The 19,287-nt window shown below is 37.1% G+C and overlaps 2 protein-coding genes across 5 annotated transcripts in view; one reads left to right on the top strand and one right to left on the bottom strand.

Annotated features, from left to right (window-relative positions):
- The window catches only part of ACAD11 (acyl-CoA dehydrogenase family member 11), an 80,862-nt gene extending 75,718 nt beyond the window's left edge, over window positions 1-5,144 (bottom strand). Inside the window, exon 1 of one of the 2 annotated variants that reach the window (XM_070493191.1) lies at window positions 4,727-5,144. Coding sequence is in view for 1 of the 2 variants with exons in the window: in XM_014857999.3 (XP_014713485.3) it covers window positions 4,727-4,881 (155 nt within the window). In the remaining variant the exon portion in view is untranslated. The remainder of the gene's footprint in view (window positions 1-4,726) is intronic. The other variant, XM_014857999.3, reaches the window with a different exon arrangement.
- On the top strand, window positions 5,122-18,298 carry UBA5 (ubiquitin like modifier activating enzyme 5). 3 transcript variants are annotated; one of them, XM_070493193.1, is made up of 13 exons: window positions 5,484-5,837; window positions 7,052-7,167; window positions 7,553-7,598; window positions 7,702-7,791; window positions 10,548-10,657; window positions 10,950-11,036; window positions 11,634-11,718; window positions 12,477-12,581; window positions 12,766-12,893; window positions 15,521-15,656; window positions 15,924-15,999; window positions 16,152-16,258; window positions 16,798-18,298. In XM_070493193.1, exons 3-13 carry the CDS (start codon window positions 7,560-7,562, stop codon window positions 16,879-16,881), a joined length of 1,047 nt encoding a protein of 348 aa, XP_070349294.1. In that variant the 5' UTR covers window positions 5,484-5,837; window positions 7,052-7,167; window positions 7,553-7,559; the 3' UTR covers window positions 16,882-18,298. The 3 variants fall into 3 exon arrangements, with proteins under 3 accessions (XP_014713486.1, XP_070349294.1, XP_044610784.1); XM_014858000.3 differs by lacking the exon at window positions 7,052-7,167 and having other exon boundaries at window positions 5,122-5,837; XM_044754849.2 differs by lacking the exons at window positions 5,484-5,837; window positions 7,052-7,167; window positions 7,553-7,598 and having other exon boundaries at window positions 7,700-7,786.
- The last annotated feature ends 989 nt before the right edge of the window (window positions 18,299-19,287 follow it).

Here is a 19,287-nt window from a genome sequence, read left to right on the forward strand (position 1 = left end):
AATCAGATGAGAACTTCCACAAGCTTACACTACCATATCTACTGCCTGCAAGCATTTGTACCCAGATACTGTGTCTTCCTGCAGAGTCTAGAAGAATCTTCACATCCCTGTCTAAGGACAAGCCCTTCTGTAGTGAACTAGATCCCAGCCTACTCGAGGACTTCATTCCAGCCCTCTCTCCTGCACAAATTTTTCTCTGTCTTCTGGATCACTGCCATTAGCATACAAACATGCTGCTATTTTATTTTTCAAAGACTTCTCTTGACCTCACCTCCCCCTCTACTTAAAACATTTATATTCCCCTTTGTTGAAAAACTCCAGAGTTGTTTATACTCCCTGCTCCAGTTCTTCTCCTATCTTCTCTTAAATCCATTTCAATCAAGCTTCATTCCTATCTTTTCACTGAAACTACTTTTTCAAGGTCACTAATATTGCTATGGTATCAAGCCATGGTTTTCCCCTACCTCTCTGGCCACTCCTCAGACTTCTTTGCAGGTTTCTCCTTAATTCTTCAACTTCTTACTATTGGGGTGCCTCAGACTAAGTTTGTAGACCTCCTCTTTCTTTATATAGACTCATTTTCTAGGTAAGTTCTATGATCTCATGGCTTTAAATACCTTCCTATGTCAAGGACTTCCAAATGTATATGTCTAGTCCAGACCTCTGCCCTGAACTCCAGACTCAGATAGCCAACTGCTTACCATGTACATCCACTTGGATGTCTAAAAGGCATCTTGAAACTTAACGTCCCAAAACTAGAGTTCCTGATATTTCCTCTACAGATCTGCTTCTCTACAGACATCTCTATTTCATTTCATGGTAACTCCATACTCCAGTTACCAAGACAAAAATGGAATACTATTTTTCTCTTCTCTTCTTTTTCTTTCACACCCCACATGTGATCAGTCAGTAAATTCTTCAAAAATAAACCCATAATATGACCACTTTGCACCTATTCTACACTACCATCCTGGTCCATGCCACTAATACCTCTCCACTGGATCACTGTAATATACTCCAAACTGGTCTCCTTGTCTCTGCTCCCTTCAATCAAACACAACAGGCAAAGAGATTGTTAAAAAAAGACAATCACATCCCTCCCCTGCCCCCAAACCCCTAATCTCTCCCCATCTCAACTCAAAGTAAAGGCCAAGGTCCTTCTTATGGCCAAGAGGGCCCCCCTGTTGCCCTTGCTTATTCTATTCCAGGCACTGGCTTGTATTCCCTCAACACACTGGGCATACTCCACCTTCAGAGCATTTGCACTTGCTGTTTCCTCTGCCTGGAACACTCTGCCCCCAGATAGTAACATGGCTCACATCCTCATCTCCTTCAAGTCTTTGCTGAATGCCAACGTCTCAAGGAGGCCTTCCTGCTCCCTCCCCTAAAACATTTCCTATTCTCCTTTATTTCTCTCCATAACACATATCACCTTCTCCTAAACTGTAATATTTAGAAGGTGATTTTATTTATTTTCTGTCTTCTCCAAATAGAATGGAAGTTCCAAGAAGGCAAGACTTTTTGTTCGTCATATCCCCAGTGTTTGGAACAGTGCCAGGCACATATTAGGCACTTAGCAGCAAATTGTAGGTTTTGTCGTATCAAACTATATAATGCTTTCATTATTGTTTAATTCTAAATATTTTGTATTTCCAAGATGATTTAATTTTTGCAAATTCTAAAAATAAATTCTGCATAGATAAAAATGAATATTTAAAAAATTTGTAAAGCATAAAGAATAATGCACTAAACACCAATGTTCTCACTACCCAGAGAAATGATCATATCTCTGAAGCCCTCTGTGTGCCCCTCCCCTCAGAGTAACTACTGTCCTGATTTTTAAATTTATCATTCCCTTGAAGTTTATCTCCATAACAATATATTGCTTATTTGTCCATTTTTTGATTCTGTGTTGTCCTGTACTGCTGCAGCTGAGTCATTTTCACTGCCGTATGGTATTCCATCATATGAATATACTACAATTTATTTATCCATTCTACTATTGATGAACATTGTGTTATTTCCTCTATTTTTGCTATTCCAAACGGTGCAATGAACACTTTTATAGATTATCCCTTGATACCCTAGTACAAGAATTTCTCAAGAGTATACACCTAGGAATAGAATTGCTGTGTCATGGGGTATGTATATCTTCCAATCTCCATCTTTACATGATCATGCCAAACTGTTTTCTAAGGTAGTTATACCAATTACTAATTCACACTCCTAGCAATAGTGGATATGAGTCCCTATTGCCCTATATCCTGACCAATGCTTGATATTGTCAGATTTTTTTAAAAAAGTCAATATGGTGGTGTGAAATGGTGTCCTGTCATTTTAATTTGCATTTCCCCAATTACTACCATGTAATGAGGTTGAGCATCTTCAAGTCTTTTGCCCATTTTTCTCTTGGGCTATTGTACTTCTTTATATATTCTGGATATTAATCTTTTATCCATTATATACATCGCAAATATTTTCTTTTGTAGTTTCACTTTCTTTACGGAATCTTTCAGTGAAAATTTATCAATCGTTTCATTTATGGTTTGTGCTTGTCTTTTTAAAGATTTTCTTCTCTACTCCAAAGTCATAAACATCATTTCCTACATGTCTTCCAAAGGTTTATAGTTTTGCGTTTAACATTCAAGTCTGTAATTCACCTGGAAATGCATGAGGTAGAGTAAGGAAAGGGTCTAATTTCAATTTTTTCATACAGATAACAATTATCCCTGTATAACTTATTGAAAAGTCCTTCTTCCCCTCCCCGCCCCCCAACCACTGATTCTCAATGCCAGCACTGTTACATATTAAAGTTCTATAATACGCGGGTCTTTCTGTGGGCTCTCTATTGTATTTGTCTGTCTGTCTCTGTGCTAATATCACGCCATATTAATTCTAATTTCCTACTTTGGTTCTTCTTTAAGAGTGTTTCTGCTGTTCTTAGCCCTTTACTCTTGCACATAAAATTTAGGAGTAATTTTTCAAATTAGAGAAAAAATTAAGATTTTGATTGCCATTGCAGCGAATCTATAGATAAGTCAGGGAAAAAAAGAAATTTACAACATTGAATTTTCCTATTTATGAATATGGCGTCTCTCAATTTATTCAATTCTTTTTAAGGTCCTAACAGTTTTATAATTTTCTTTACAAAGGTCTTGCACATATTTTATTAGATTAATGTTTAGGCAATTTATATTTCTGATGTTCTTATTAACTATATCTTTTTGAAAATTACATTTTAACTGGTGCTAAAGTACAGAAATGCAATTGATTTTTGCATACTGAACTTTGATAAACTCTATTATTATCTGTAGATCATTGGCTCTTTAATCCATGAATCAGTTAGTTTCTAAACATGTATTTGCTAGCTGCCTTTCTTCTGTTGATTTCTAAACTTTCCACATTTATATTCTGAAAAAAAATTTTTTCTAATGATTGACACTTTAGAATTCTTGAAACTTCCTTTGTGGTCTATTATGTCTTCAATTTTCATAAACTTTTTCATATGTCCTGGAAATAAATGTGTATTCTCTGTGGGATAGTTCCATACATATATATACACTATTTATGCCACAACTAATTCCATTTATCAAGCACAATCCTGGTTTATTTAACATTCTACTTAATTCAGAATTAAGTATCTTTCACTTAGATAATTCTCCAACAAACGTAGGAAATAAATATGACTATCTCCATTTTGCAAAGGGAGGACTCAGTGCTCAAACGGTTTAAGTAACTTGTCCCAGATTTCCACAGCAAGTGCAATAGTTGAAATGTGAACTTTGATTGATTGTGGTTTGTTACAACACAAAGCTTCTAGGCTAGAAACCTCAGCTATTTTTTATCTCAATTTCCTTCTCCTTAATCCTCCAATATCTATTGGGACACAGGCCTTTTAATTCTACACCCCCAAATTCTCTATGATCCATCTCCTTTACCACTATTTTTATTTTCACCGAAATCAGTAGTCAAGGAATATAAATTATCAGGATTACTCAGAACCGGCACTTATTTACTACAGATTAGGAAACTAGCTCTCAGAGAGTTTACATAACGTATTTAAATTCCTATTAAGTGGCAAATCTGATCTTCTGGAAGCCAGGACTGTTTCTACAGCTCTGTGTTTATCAAAATACTATTCTTATCATAAAGTTTATTTTTCAATTTATTTTCTATTATAAAGTATCAGATTAGAGCCAAATTCACGATAGGGTACAGTTCTCAGGATCGTCATCCAGTTCCATTCCCTCACTTCAAAAAGAACTAAAACCTAAAGCGGTTCTGTGATTTAATAAATGGAAGATCTACAATTAGAATTGATTCCCCAGCTTATGCCATTAATTCGGCCTCAGAGAATACGCCAAATGTAAGGAATAACATCTGCGTCGCAGAAAAAAGTTCTAACGGCTATAGGACAAAAGTTGAGGGAAGGCCTCTTTATGTCCCACAGAACTTCCAACCTTAATTACCTCGGTGAATCCTTGAGGTACGTAATCGCATCCTTTAAAAAAGATTCTTTCTCATAGTCGGAATCGTGAATGTTACCGTGCTTCCACTATGGCCCTAGAATTGGCGACCGGGGATGTCAGCTCCCGCCTGCAGAGTGCGCCGTTATTGCAGGAAAAGAAACCCAGACCGGAGAAACTGGGAACCCACCCAGGGACAAAGGAAAAAAAGCACAAGGCACTTATTTGTTTCTGCTGGAAGAGAAGGCTGGCCTCGATACCTGTACTGGGCAACGGTCAACTTGGCCTCGGGCTCGGCCCCGGCCCGGAAGCCGGGCAGGTGCTGGTTTAGGTAGTTCTCCAGGGACCTACAGTCGAACTTGTGCTGAGACAGCACTTCAATCGTCTCGGGCTCCCGCGCAACATCCGTCTCCATCACTGCCGCTGCCCCTCAGGCCGCAGAAACTAGGGCTCTCTAGAGCTCAGACACCTCTGGCCAGGGGAGAGCCACTCTCTGTCCCGCCCCGGGCTGAGGCTGAGACACGCCCAGGCGGAGGCGGTCCGGGCGGCTCCAGCCAATCACAAGTCCCCAGGCGCAGTTGCTAACCAGCCGAATCCGTATTTGGCATACGGAAATACCAAAAGGGCATCGGGTGTGTTCGGATTTAAACTTTTCAGTCAGCCTCGGAGTTGCAGGCCTCAGTTTTAAAGAACGCAGAGCCACGTTAGTCTCTTCGGGCAAATAAGAACACAGAGACCTTTTCCACCTCCAAATTTAACGCGCCGACAGGCGGAAGACCTAGCGGGTCCGGTTCAGAAAAGAGCCCGCCGTGCCCACGAGCCCGGGAATAAAAGATCCTGGCGTTTCTCCTGGCCGCCCGGTAGGAAAGGCAGCATCGCAGGCTGCCAGCTCCGGACAGTTATGTCCCGAGCCCGTCTGCGGCCTGGTCACTTAGGACCGTGCGAAGAAGGAAGCTCAGACGGGCGGGTTTTTCCTGACGGGGAGCAATGACTGCAACGTACCGGAAGCGGGACTGTGGGAGGCCCGCTGGGGCGGAGGAGACGTGGCTGGCTGTGAGGGGCTGAGAGCACTTCCCCGGGCTTTTGGGCTGGGGAGGCCGCCCCTCGGTGCCTCCTCACGTATCCTCGGTGGCCCAGCAGGCCTAGCAGCGTGGGGCGGCGACGGCGGCGGCGGCCGGGGCTGGGAGCGTTGGCGGCCGGGGTCCCAGCCATGGCCGAGGCTGTGGAGCGGCTGCAGCAGCGGGTAGAGGAACTGGAGCGGGAACTGGCCCAGGAGAGAAGGCGGCGGGCCCTGGGGGGCGGCGACGGAGGAGGCGGCCGGGCCCGCATCGAGAAGATGAGCCCCGAGGTGGTGGACTCCAACCCCTACAGGTGACCTGCGTCGCGGGTCGGAGGGGGGCGAGGTCACGGGCTTGGTGGGGTCCAGAATGAGGTGCGCTCCCCTACTCTCCAGCTCACACCTCTCTTTTCTTGTTCTGGGGGTCCTGTTTCCAAACGAGCAAGACCAAGTCTTAAAACTGGTCAAAAGATGTTCTTTCTCTTTTTAAAAAACCCCAGTGAATCAGCCATATGTGCTGCTCCTGTGCCTGCTGGGGACACATCCGGTTTCCTACCGCCCCAGCCTCTTCTAGTGTACCTCGCTCTGCAAAAAACTGATAGTAATAACTTTTAGAAGATGACATCAAATCTAAAACGTGCTAAGCATAAACTATGATTTTCATAAAGGCTTCTCAGTGTTACTTAAATTGGGGGCGTGGTGGAGAAAGCTGGATTCCCTCTAAAGCCATTCGACTTTGCCAGTCCTGTCCGCTTCTCTCCTTTCTTGGAAGATTTGCTAATTCAGCAGGCCGAATACAGCGCCGTGGTTAAGGGTCAGCACTCCAGAGCCAAGACTGATGGAATTCATAATCCCAACTCTTAGTAGCTGAGTACCTTTCAGTACTCTAAACATTTAGTACTGTATTTTCTATCTCATTTGCACCATCTGTCTATTAAAATGCTACATAGGAGATGGCTCTTGTCCCCCCAGCTCTACTAGTACATGGAAATTTAATAAAGGTCAGCCTTAATTTTTAGAATTGTTCGTTCAGCAAATATTTAGCACCTTTTCATCTCCAGCTCTCCTGGATGATATTTTCTACCATTTGTTAAGTATTTTTATGCACAGACATTGAGGATACAAAGTAGACATGGTCATTTCCTTCCAGAGATTACCAGATGAGTGTGTGAGAGAGAGAAAGGTAAACATGAGATTACAAGACAGAGTTGTAAGAATTGTGATAAAGTACTGGATATCGAGATACATAGGAGAGAGGTTTGTAGGTGCTCAGCATCATTTTAACTGCATCAAGTGATATAAAAGAAAGAAAGCCCCTGACCTTCAAAGACCTTTTACTTTAGTTTGAGAGACTCAATGGTTGTGGAATAATGATCAACAAACACAAGTAATGTAAAATTATGTGGTATAGAATATAATTATAAGCATGTGGGGAAAATGGAGAGGCGAGCAGAGGCTTTAAAATGGGAAAACCTGGTTTCAAATACTGGCTCAGAAACCCAGCTCTGAATACTTGTCTGCCCCTTAGCTGAACCTGGGCATACAATAAGTGCTAACTAAAAGTGGACGTCATCCATTTGGGGCAGAGGCCACGAGTGAGTGGAATTGCAGCCATGAGATCATTCTTGATGCTTAACATTAAATGTGAGTGTTAAAACATTAAATATTTACATATACTAAGAAAGCGTGGAAAATGTTGAAGTTTCGCTTTGACCCATTTCATCTAGACACTTAACATTTAAGTCAGTAGTCTCAATCTTGTGTATACCTTAGAACGTCTGAGGTGCTTTTAAAAAAAAAAACTTGTTGCACAGGCTACACCTGGGAGGGTAGTCAGGCATCGGGGCTTTTAAAGCTGCCCAGGTGACTTAGTTTCATTTGGTAAAAGCCAGCTGAAAGATTTCTCCTCTTTTAAAGAATGAGTAATGATTGAGTTTTTGTGTTTGTTTCCTGTGATGATGTCTGTGTACCTGTATCACTATTAATTAAAAGATTGTAAACTTTAAAACATTTTTTTCTTTGTTTTAAGCCGCCTGATGGCATTGAAACGAATGGGAATTGTAAGCGACTATGAGGTATGATAGGCCTTTTTAAGTTTTGAAGATGATTTCAGTAAATGGAAATTTTTGATGACATTTTTGATGTTAACCCACACGTATATAATTTTGCATTTCACAGAAAATTCGTACCTTTGCTGTAGCAATAGTAGGTGTTGGTGGAGTTGGTAGTGTGACTGCTGAAATGCTGACAAGATGTGGCATTGGTAAGGTAAAAATATTTCTCTTTGCCTATCATATAGGGAACCTACTCACTTCTGAAGTAAATCAGGTACAATTAGGATTCTTTTCTCATTAATAATTGTTTATTGATTTGTGGTGTTTTTATTCAGATTATTCTTTCTGCCTGAGGGAGTTAAGACATAACCCTATCAAAATGGAAGCTGATATTGTTGCTAATTAAACAAGGACTACCTAATTGTGTTCAGGAACTTGTTCATTTGGGGTAATATATAAACAGTTTGGATTTAAGTGTTTTAGGTATAGAAGCTTAGGAAAGAAGGCAGTTAAATTGATAAAGTGTGTGAATGAAACACTGAAACATCTAACAAATGTTTTTTAAACACACGCTTTATACAAGACAGACTAGAAAGCATATACATTTCTTCCTCTTGAAATTGAAGTAGGGAATGCTCCAGATTTTTTTTTAACCCATACGTTTTTTCACTTGTTTCTAAAATTGATTTAGATTGTGGGTAGGAAGAAGTGACCTTATACCAGAAATCAGTCTACCAGTCTTAGATTTATAAAGCCAAAGTCCATGATGTTAGATATGTAGTGGCTGAACACATAAAATTTTCCACAATTATACACCCTTTAATTTGTCATTTTGATAAAGCAAGCATTTTCCCACACAGTTTATCAATGCTTTTTAATATGTTGGTCCACTCCATGACCCAAATTCTTAAAAGAAAGTGGTTTCAAAGTTGGCGTTCATTTACCAGTATAGAAAAGATAACACCAAAATACTAAAGATGTTTATTAACATCTTAAAGTCTTTTGAGAGGTTTACAAAAGCCAGCCAACAATTGCTTATAGCTGACATAAGTACCCTGGCTCATTGACCAACGATAGTAGAGATCATGGAGATCTGTGATTCTCGTGTTTGAGTATATATCAGAATTACTTAGAAGGCTTGTTAAAACACAGATTGCCAGACCGTACCTTACTGGTTTTGATTCTCTAGGTTTCAGGTGGACCTAAGAGTTTGAATGTCTAACAGGTTCCCACAATTTCTTAAAGTGTCCCAGGGACTATAAGAACTGCTGGATCCTTGCTACTCAAAAGTCTGTTCCCTGAAGTAGTAGCATCAGCATCTGCTTGTTATAAATGAAGACTGTCGGGCCCTATCCCAGACATGCTAAATCAGAATCTGTATTTCAACAAATTGTCCAGTTGATTCATATGCATGGTAAAGTTGGGGAAGTGCTCCTGTATTGCTAACAAGCTCCAGGTGATGCTGATGCTGCTAGCCCAGGCCACCATTTTGAGTAGTAAGGATTCAGAACAGTGGTTATCAAATATTGCTATAATTAGAATCACCTGGGAAGTTGAAAAAAATTCTGATGTCTGGACTGCACCCCATAATAGGTTAAACAGAATCTCTGGGCATGAGACCTAGACATCTGTATTTTTTAAAACTCCCTGGGTGATTCCAAAGTACACTCAAGTTTGTCAGCTAAAGATCTACATAGGTGAGTTTCAGAACTCTTTCTTCAATATGTAAAAGCGATAAACAAGAAGCTAATTCATAGGGTTAAGTAGGGAAGTGGAGGGTTCGAGACCCATAGCCTGCTTCTTATCCCTGAAAGTTTCTGAAATCCCCAGGGCACCCTGGATCACCAGATCTAGATCAGCTGCTTTATTTTACAGGTGAGGATACAGGCCTAAAATGTGAAAGTGACTTACGATCAGAGCTAATTAGTGGCAGTTACAACTCACACCTCCTGTCCCCAAATTTAGGATTTCTTGAAACTTACTCATAAACCAGCTGTGAGGCTGAAACTCAAATTTGGTACTTAGTCTGACCTAATAAATTGTTGAATGAGTTTAAATGAACCATATTTTGGAGACTCTCAGTAGGGTTAGAAAATTATCATAGAGTGCATAAGTGATATATTTTCTATCAAGATATTAAGGTTTACCTAGGTGTTTTTATGGGCTGGGTTAATTTCTTTTAGTTTCTGTATTGAGAAGAAAATCCCATTTTTGTTTTTATTGTTAAATTTAGGATACTGAGAATTGTATTAGAAAGTCACAGAATTTTAGATCAAGGAGAGGACCTTGGAAATCCTTGAGTTCTTACTGATGTTCTTACTGATGAGAAATAGAATCTTTTGGCCATTTAAAAATTGTGTGTGTGACAAATGCTGTCATACCTAAACATATAGCAAGAAATAACAATTAATTGGTTGGTTAGAAATTCTATTTGGAATAATGTTTTAGCCATGGCATGGGTATGTATAGTGTTATATTCACAAAAGGAGTCATGTTTTACTAAGCTTTAAGTTATGACATTTATCTTATTTAAAAATTTCATTTATCTAATGGTTCTTCGCTTTTAGCAAAAATCAGAGTGAGGTAGGAATTTTGACCAGTTTTTAAAAATTGGAATGAACATTAATTTCTCAGCAAATTGGTTAGAAAGGCAGTACAGCAGTGTGGTCAGGGTGCCAATGCTGGATTGAGAATGCCTGAATTTGGGTCCCATTTCCCCTGTGTATTAACTGAGTAGCTTTTGGGCAAGTGCCCTAGTTGTCTCATTTCTAACAGGATAATAGTATCTGTGTACTTACTTCAAATGAGCATTAAATGAGTTAATATATGGCACCTAGTGCTTCAGAGTTAGCTGTTATTACTGTCAAACTGGTAAACCCGTCAAATGTAAAGCCCGATAGTTTATTCTCTGTTGTTTTTGGTTTGTTTTTTGGTATGTTTTTCATTAGAATACCACTGTTTTCATTTTAGTTGCTACTCTTTGACTATGACAAGGTGGAACTGGCCAATATGAACAGACTTTTCTTCCAGCCTCATCAAGCAGGATTAAGTAAAGTTCAAGCAGCAGAACATACTTTGAGGTAAATGGAATAGTAGTTAAAGACCATATTTAGTAAAATCTTGCTTTGTGTATTTGGTATAAGGTAGCTTAATGTATAAATGGACCTGAATTTTTCTCTATAAAAATTCAGGCTTCTCTTGTATAAAAAATTCTCTTGCCTCTTAGATCTAGATTGGCAACCTTTTCTGTATAGGGCCAGATAGTAAATATTTTAGGCTTTTAAATGATCTTTGACTCTTTTAGTTGTTTTTCCTGCTTTCTTGTACTATTCCTCTAGTAGTTTTTATAATCATTCCCTTTTTCCCTGTTAGGAACATTAATCCTGATGTTCTTTTTGAAGTCCACAACTACAATATAACCACAGTAGAAAATTTTCAACATTTCATGGATAGAATAAGGTAAAATTTTATTTATGAATATTTTGTACAATGTCCTGGTCAGTTAAACAAGTATCATTAGAAAATAAGACTGATTAATTCAATGATTTGGTAGATGACATATTTTTGTTTTTAAAAGTTAATTTTTGTGTGATTTTTATGTATTAGGAGCTCAGTAAAAAGTATTATGATATAACAAAAGAGCCTCAATTATAAGTTCTGTGTTCTAGATTATATTTCTGTTTGAAAGTGGGTTTCTGCACACTGTCAATACCACTGAAATATTAAATTGTACTCAATTAGCTTTTAACTTTTACTGCATTTACATTTATAGTGAAATATGAATAAAAGTCTGAAAGCTGATAGAGAAATGGTACTTTTTGTGAACAGACTTTATACTGCTTGCACCCTTGTACAAGAAGTACTGTAGTATCATTGACATATTCATAATACTTACTCAATACTCTATATACTGGATCTTTAATATTAAATACTTTTTATGTCATAATTATACTCAAACATTTACTCAAAGAATAAATGTGTGACTGAGCAAAGTCTGATTAGAATGTGTTTTGCGTCCTGATTTTTTTTCAAGTAAAATTTATTTTCTTTGCCTAGTAATGGTGGATTAGAAGAGGGAAAATCTGTTGATCTAGTTCTTAGCTGTGTGGACAATTTTGAAGCTCGAATGACAATAAACACAGTGAGTATTCCGATTGTGTAAGGTGTTACACTCGTGGATTTATCTGTTTTCCTGTATAGTCTATCAGTATGTATTCTCTATCCTAAAAATAGTTCCCTATTTAAAGCCTTTTATAATGTGTGTTATTTATTTTTTGTGTTCTGTTAGCATTCTTTTGAAATTTATTCTAATAGCTATGGTACCTATCTAGCTTTGCTGCTGTGGCATATGTTTCAGTATCCTACTCTTTCTTATGCCAATAGAGGAAACTATAAAATAGCAGATACTTATGGTGTACGATTTTTAAAATGAATATCTTATACTTTCTTATTCTTGGTCAGAATTGGTTTTAACTTTTGTTAATTTATTTTTAAGTAAATGTATAAAAATGTATAAATTGCCTACAAACATAGTTTCTCAAAAATAAAACTGAATTCTTTTTCTTTTGGATTATTGTATTTTCAACTTTTCAACTGGTTTTTGTTGAAATTATTTTAGAAAAATGAAGTTTTACATTAATAAAAAATCCAACAAACTGTGGCTCAGTTTAATTAGATATTTATTGACTGCTTACTTGAATGCTATCAGTTTACTTTTTAAATAGAGAGTGGCAATTGCCAAGGAATTCCATTTACAGCTTTGCTCTTTTATTCTGAAAATTAAGTTTTAAAAACCCTTGGTAGTCCATTTAGTGAAATCCCAGTTTTTTATGAAAAGAACTTATGATAAATTATTTCTTGCTCTTTTATGTTCTTGTGTTTTCACGTATTTCTACTAAGGCTTGTAATGAACTTGGACAAACATGGATGGAGTCTGGGGTCAGTGAAAATGCAGTTTCAGGGCATATACAGCTCATAATTCCTGGAGAATCTGCTTGTTTTGCGGTATGTATGTGTGATTCATTTTGGGTTATTTTTCACTGTTAAGTAGAGTTCCTAGGGGCATTGAAAATGTATTACAATTCAAAGAAAAAACAAACTTTGAACGTGATGGACCGCTGTTTGGAACATCTTATACTTTTTCCCCCTTTCTGTTGAGATGTATTTTCTTTTATTCTTTTTCATGTAGTGTGCTCCACCACTTGTAGTTGCGGCAAATATTGATGAAAAGACTCTGAAGCGAGAGGGTGTTTGTGCAGCCAGTCTTCCTACCACTATGGGAGTCGTTGCTGGGATCTTGGTACAAAATGTGCTAAAGTGAGTGAGGGCTCATTTTTCTGAATTGTCTTGTTTGCTTTTGATAAAAATAAATATATTCCATGAAGCATTTCAAATATTAGAATTACCAGCTAAGTATTTCATTTAGTTTTTTAAAATTTAGTTTTAAATATACATATATTTTTAAGTTTTATATATATAATGTGTGTATATTTTTATTTATATATAAATAATGTGGTATTTAATTTATATATTAATATTACATATATTAATACATGTTTGTGTTACTCTCTGCATTTGGAATACCTCTTGTTCAGTGGTACAGTGGCATTAATGTATTCATTTATGAAGCATTAACCAAGTGATTTAAATCTCTGCAGGTTTGACCAAAGGGTGTAGAATTAGGCATAAATGCACTTGCTTCCACTATCTTGATTGAACTCTTAATAAAAATAATATAAATGTGATTGAATATTAACCAGGGTAATATCTCTGCTATCCAAAAACAGATATCCAGCAACCATACCATCTAAACTATAGCTAAAAAGGACAGAAGTTTCTTTGAAGCTAAAATTAATGTCAAAGAGTTTTTGAACCAACTCACACCTTATTAAAAGCAGAACCCCTTTAAGTGTTCCCTAAACTAGGCTGTTTTTATCCCACTTTACAACTGTAGTAAAGTTAGTTATTTTTCGTAAGCCTCCAAACTAATAAGAACAAAGTGCCGCACAATACAGGGAGGCATTCTGATATCAGAAGTGTCAGCTGCTAGCAGGGAAATTGTAAAAAGCATACTTAAGAATGCTCAAGGCAACTACCTAAGGCTATTTCATAGAAGAGTAAATAACCTGTGTAAACTTCAGTAGGCCCTATCTAAACAAAACATTTTATAGTATGATACAAAAAAGGGAGAAAAAAAATTTATGGCTACAAAGTATTCTCTTATGGATGTGTCATATTTAGCCAGCCTTCTGTTGATGGACATAGCCAGCCCTGGTGGTCTAGTGGTTAAGATTCAGCACTCTTACCTCCATGGCCCAGGTTCGTTTCCTGGTCAGGGAACACAATACCTGTCTGTTGGTTGTCATATTGTGGCAGCTATGTGTTTCTATGATGTTAAAAGCTATGCCACTGGTATTTCAAATACCGGCAGGGTCACCCATGGTGGACAGGTTTCAGTGGGGCTTCCAGACTTAAGACAGGCTAGGAAGAAGGACCTGGCCACCCACTTCCAAAAAAATTGGCCACGAACAGCAGTGGAGCATTGTCTGATATGGCACCAGAAGGTGAGATGATGGCACAAAAAGGCCAGGCAGGGTTCAGCTTTGCCATACACAGGATCATTAGGAGTCAGAATCGACTGCACAGCACTAAGAACAACTACTGATGGATATTTAGGCTACTTAACAGATTTTTTTGCTATTATGAAAAATGCTGCAAACAACATCTTGCATATATCTTTGTATACTAGAGTTTTGTGATGTGGATTTTTTTTTTTTGGTGAGGATGGCGGCCCTGAGCTAACATCTGTAGCCAGTCCTCCTCTTTTTGCTTGAGGAAGATTGTCACTGAGCTAACATCTGTGACAATCTTCCTCTGTTTTGTATGTGGGACGCTGCCACAGCATGGCTTGACAAACCGTGTGCAGGTCCGTGCCTGGGATCTGAACCCGCAAACCCTGGGGCTGCCAAAGCTGAGTGTGTGAACTTAACCCCCACACCATTGGGATGGCTGCCAGTGTGGATTTTTAAAAGTGGAATTTCTGAGTTTATGCAATATTTATTTTCATAGATATTACTACATTTTTCCTTCAAAAGGATTGTACGTTTCCATCAGTGTAGGAGTACCTGGTTCACCCACACCTTTGATAACATTGAATATCATCAAACTCTTTAATCTTTATCAATATGACAGGTGAAAATTGGGCATCATTTTAACTTTCAGTTACTTGTGAAAAGAGTTGAGCACTTATATTTTTCTGTGAATTGTTTGCTCATATTCTTTGCTCAGTTTTTGTCTTTCCTTGTATATATTAAGAACGTGCATTTGCAAATACTTTGTGTTATTTATCTTTTGCACATGATTTTTCCTCTCTATATAAGCTTCTAAAAGAAATCAGATTTGACTAGAAGGGAGCATAAGGGAGCTTTATGGCATATTGGAAATGCTCTGTATTTTGATCTGGTAGTGATTACATGGGTGAATACTTTTGTAAAATTTTATTGAGCTGTACATTTAAGATTTTAAACTTTACAGTAAGTTATATATAAAAACTTTAAAAAGTTAAAGTAGTTGGATTTAGCACCACGTCTCAGGGATTTTTAATATACACTTCTTCCACATTTTAACCTCTCTGAAGTCAATATGCTTCTTAAAGTTGTTGACACGTCATAGTTTAATTGGCAGCATTTTATCTTTATTAGAGGTTCAAAAAATAATAGTGCATTCTACGGTTGATGAAATGGAGTAATCTTTTCTTTCCTTCATTCCTTCAATAAATATTTACTATGAGCCAGACCCAGTAACAAGACAAAAAAATTGTTTTCTTGGTTGCTTGTTAAAAAAATCATTACCTACTTCAAAATCATTTTTTAAAAATTAAATTAATTTCTTCTAATACTTCTATGGGTTTATTTATTTAAGTCTACTTTGCTTTATTTTTCTAGGTTTCTGTTAAATTTTGGTACTGTTAGTTTTTACCTTGGATACAATGCAATGCAGGATTTTTTCCCTACTATGTCCATGAAGCCAAATCCTCAGTGTGATGACAGAAATTGCAGGAAGCAGCAGGAAGAATATAAGGTATGTGTCAATCTGTCAGAATGTATGAGATCGTATTGCATAGGACAAAAACTTAAGAAGGAACAATTATTTAGATTTGCAGTGCAAGATAAATGGATTCTGGATTTTTTAAAGTTTTCATTTATTCACTGTGCTTCAAAAATGAAAATTCTGTTCAAAGTCCTTTCTTGCTTTTGGTAAGATTAAAGAGCTTGTCTGAATTCTTGATTAATGCTTCAGAGAACTGAGAATGAGTGAAAACACTTTGACACTGTTTGATTTCTAAAGAAAAAGGTGGCAGCACTGCCCAGACAGGAAGTTGTTCAAGAAGAGGAAGAGATAATACATGAGGACAACGAGTGGGGTAGGCATTCTTTCATAAATTGAAACGGCAGCGTAAAACATTATCTTTTATGGGAGGGAACCTAATTATAATTAAGATTATACAAATTTTGAATAATTATTGCTCATTAAGTTCCTTAAAAAACTGTTATAAGATCAAATTTAATTCTATAGGTATTGAGTTGGTATCTGAGGTTTCAGAAGAGGAACTGAAAAACTCTTCAGGACTAGTTCCTGACTTACCCGAAGGAATCACAGTGGCATATACAATTCCCAAAAAGGTACATCTGAAATCTGATTTACCATAAGCAAATATCTTATAAGAGAAAATGTCTGTCTTCTCTCATCTTCATCCTGCTTTATAATGCCAATGCAGTATTTCCTGTTTCAGATACTTTACACTGTAGGTATTAAGATGTGTGAAAGAGAGACGTACTCTGTGTTAATATGGAAATATACACAACACATTTTAAACTGTTTGAAAATAGACATAAAATAGTTTTGTTCACTCATTAATGAACCAAGTGAAATAGATTTTTATTTTAACGAAGATAATCATTTTTACATATTGATAGTTTTAGCCACAATACCATTTAAAAATACCACTTTAGTAGAGGTCTCAAGAATATTAAGATTACTGCCATTAAATCAAAAGACTGGTGGGGAAAGCAAAGGACTTTGTCTCTCTTAAAAATTAGAAGGCATATTAAAATTTACTTTGCAAACTTGTTGAACATAGTTAAAGCTTACTGATTATATATTCCTAAACATCAAGAATTTTATATGGTTACTTTTTTCACTTTCCCTCATTTGTTGATAGCAAGAAGATTCTGTACCTGAGTTAACAGTGGAAGATTCTGGTGAAAGCTTGGAAGACCTCATGGCCAAGATGAAAAATATGTAGATATAATGGACTGCCCTATATTTTATTTCCTGTGTTTAAACCTATTCCCTTGAAATTTAAAAAAATTTTAAAACTGAAAAACTTAGTGCAATATCAGTTGATGTATAATCTTCACTAATTATTACACTTTTTGAAAATTCTGTGACTGTTGCTTGTTGTGTCCCCCCACCCCCACCAAACTAAATCAGTAACTCTCTTAAAACTCAGGTTTCATTCTAGTAAGAAAACTTCAAAGGATTATTGTAGGCAGTTATGAATCTTATTGAAAACTTAGCCATTGAAATGTTTTGGCCTTTTGGGAGGGTCGGAAGAAAGGACCAATTTGATGCTCTATTCCTTTTCTTTCCAGTAATCCTTTGTGGTCTGTAGCCTGAGGCCATGGACAATAAAGTAGTACGTGGTCCTCAGATATAGAGAAAAGGACAAGAGGTACAACCTGTTGATTAGAGCTAGCAGGCATCCACTCACTGTGTTTGGAATTGCTCTCTACAAGAAAACTGCCCACTTACTACTAACTTGGCCAAGAATGAATTGAACGTAGTTGACCTGTAAAATAAAAACATCCAATGTTTCCTGATGAAATACAAGCTGAAATGTAGTCACTGGAAAAGTTTGTAAGTTCATATATTCAAAACAAGACAAAGGCAAGTAAAATGAAGCTTTCTTCATAGACAGACTTTCAGGAAGTACAAATTATATTTCTGCACTGACCAGGGAAAAGAAATCATTGCATCTGTGGAACATATATCTGGAGTCACTGTACTTTGAGGAGCAAGGGATAAATTTAGGCTAAGACCATCTAGGTTATACCCAACATATGGGCCACCTTCTCAATACTTTGTTTAAATTTGTTTCCCTAGGTAATTAGAGATTGGCAAAGGTTTATCCTGGATAGTGGGCATAAAAGAGGCGTAAATTGTCTCTGCAATGACTGATATGTATTTATTCACTGAAAAAGTGACTATCATTTTCCCTGATCTTGACCACTAAATTGTAAATTGGTAAACTGGTTTTCTCTGTAGTTGTATACAAATAATGGAGGCTTAGAGAACCTTCGTTGAAATAAATTCCCAATGGTTTGGAGACCAATAAAGAACATGCACGTGTAACCTTATCCATAGGCTGTTACTATGCTAATCCCATATTTTGATGAGTTTTTGCTTTGAAGAAAGAATGTCTAAATTGTATCTCTAGGGGGAAAATGTTAGTAAAAAATTAAAAGTGTGTGTATTGGGCCGGCCTGGTGGCACAGCGGTGAAGCCTGCACATTGTTTTGGCGACCTGGGGTTTGCGAGTTCGGATCCCGGGTGTGGACATGGCACCGCTTGGCAAGCCATGCTGGGGTAGGCGTCCCACATATAAAGTACAGGAAGATGGGCATGGGTTTTAGCTCAGGGCCAGTCTTCCTCAGCAAAAAGAGGAGGATTGCTAGCAGATGTTAGCTCAGGGCTGATCTTCCTCAAAAAAAAAAAAAGTGTATTCCCCATTTGTAAAATAAAGTTCTAAAAACTAATTTCAGAAAGCCCCAAATGTCAAACATGTTTGATGTATTAGTTTTGAGATTCTTGGATGGTATTGTGATTCTTATGTTTAGAGTGATGTCAGGAAAGTATGGGGATAATTTTTCTGGCCTTGAAACTTAATGTTGCTTTTGTAGGGCATTTACCATTTAAAAAAATTTAGTGTACTCATCTGTAAAATAACTTTTCTAGTTACTAGAGATGTTTTCGAATTTCAAACAAATGCAGTCTTTCTAAATCCCATTCCTTTGGAACCTCTGGTACACTAATTTGGTAAAGCTTTACTTATACTTTTAAAATTTTATAGTTTGGTAAAGTATAATGGCTAGAAATCATCATCTTCTAAAGACCTTTTTTCCGCTCTTAACTTGGCACTGCACACTGCTGGTGTCTTATATTGTACCAAATCTTATCTAAGTTATCTAATTTTTTTGTCTAGTTATCTTTCATTAAAAAATTATTCAATTATTTTACTAGAAATCTGGTAAACAGGTATCTTTTGCAACCTAGAGTGTTCTTTTGACTGCATACCATGAAAACTTGTATACGTAGGCAGCTGATTATGAGAAATTAATCACTGAATTGTACATTACTAAATAAGCCCATAGTGCTTGACCAGATTTATAAACACTATTGTTTGTAAAGTGAAAGATGGAAACATACTCCCAAAACTGCCTTAGCACAAAGGCTCTAAATTATAGTAAAACAAACAATATATTCAACTTTAATCCCTTCCTCATTGTTAATGGGAAGTTAATTTATGGTACTCAAGTGTTTTATGTAGTGAAGAAAATATGTACTATGAGTTCCTTCACATACAAATACTCTCTGAATACCTACAGACACATGGACCAACACAGAAAGGTAATAACCTTTTAAGAATATT

The sequence above is a fragment of the Equus asinus genome, chromosome 21, assembly GCF_041296235.1.
Source record: "Equus asinus isolate D_3611 breed Donkey chromosome 21, EquAss-T2T_v2, whole genome shotgun sequence".
In the NCBI taxonomy this organism is placed as follows: domain Eukaryota; kingdom Metazoa; phylum Chordata; class Mammalia; order Perissodactyla; family Equidae; genus Equus; species Equus asinus.

What these genes read in the sequence shown, in the direction of transcription:
- UBA5 (XM_014858000.3), top strand. Translation starts at nt 5,677, where the DNA reads ATGGCCGAGGCTGTGGAGCGGCTGCAGCAGCGGGTAGAGGAACTGGAG. An exon ending in GTGGACTCCAACCCCTACAG is followed by an intron (nt 5,838 to 7,552) that starts GTGACCTGCGTC and finishes CTTTGTTTTAAG; the next exon opens with CCGCCTGATGGCATTGAAAC. An exon ending in ACATGAGGACAACGAGTGGG is followed by an intron (nt 16,000 to 16,151) that starts GTAGGCATTCTT and finishes TTAATTCTATAG; the next exon opens with GTATTGAGTTGGTATCTGAG.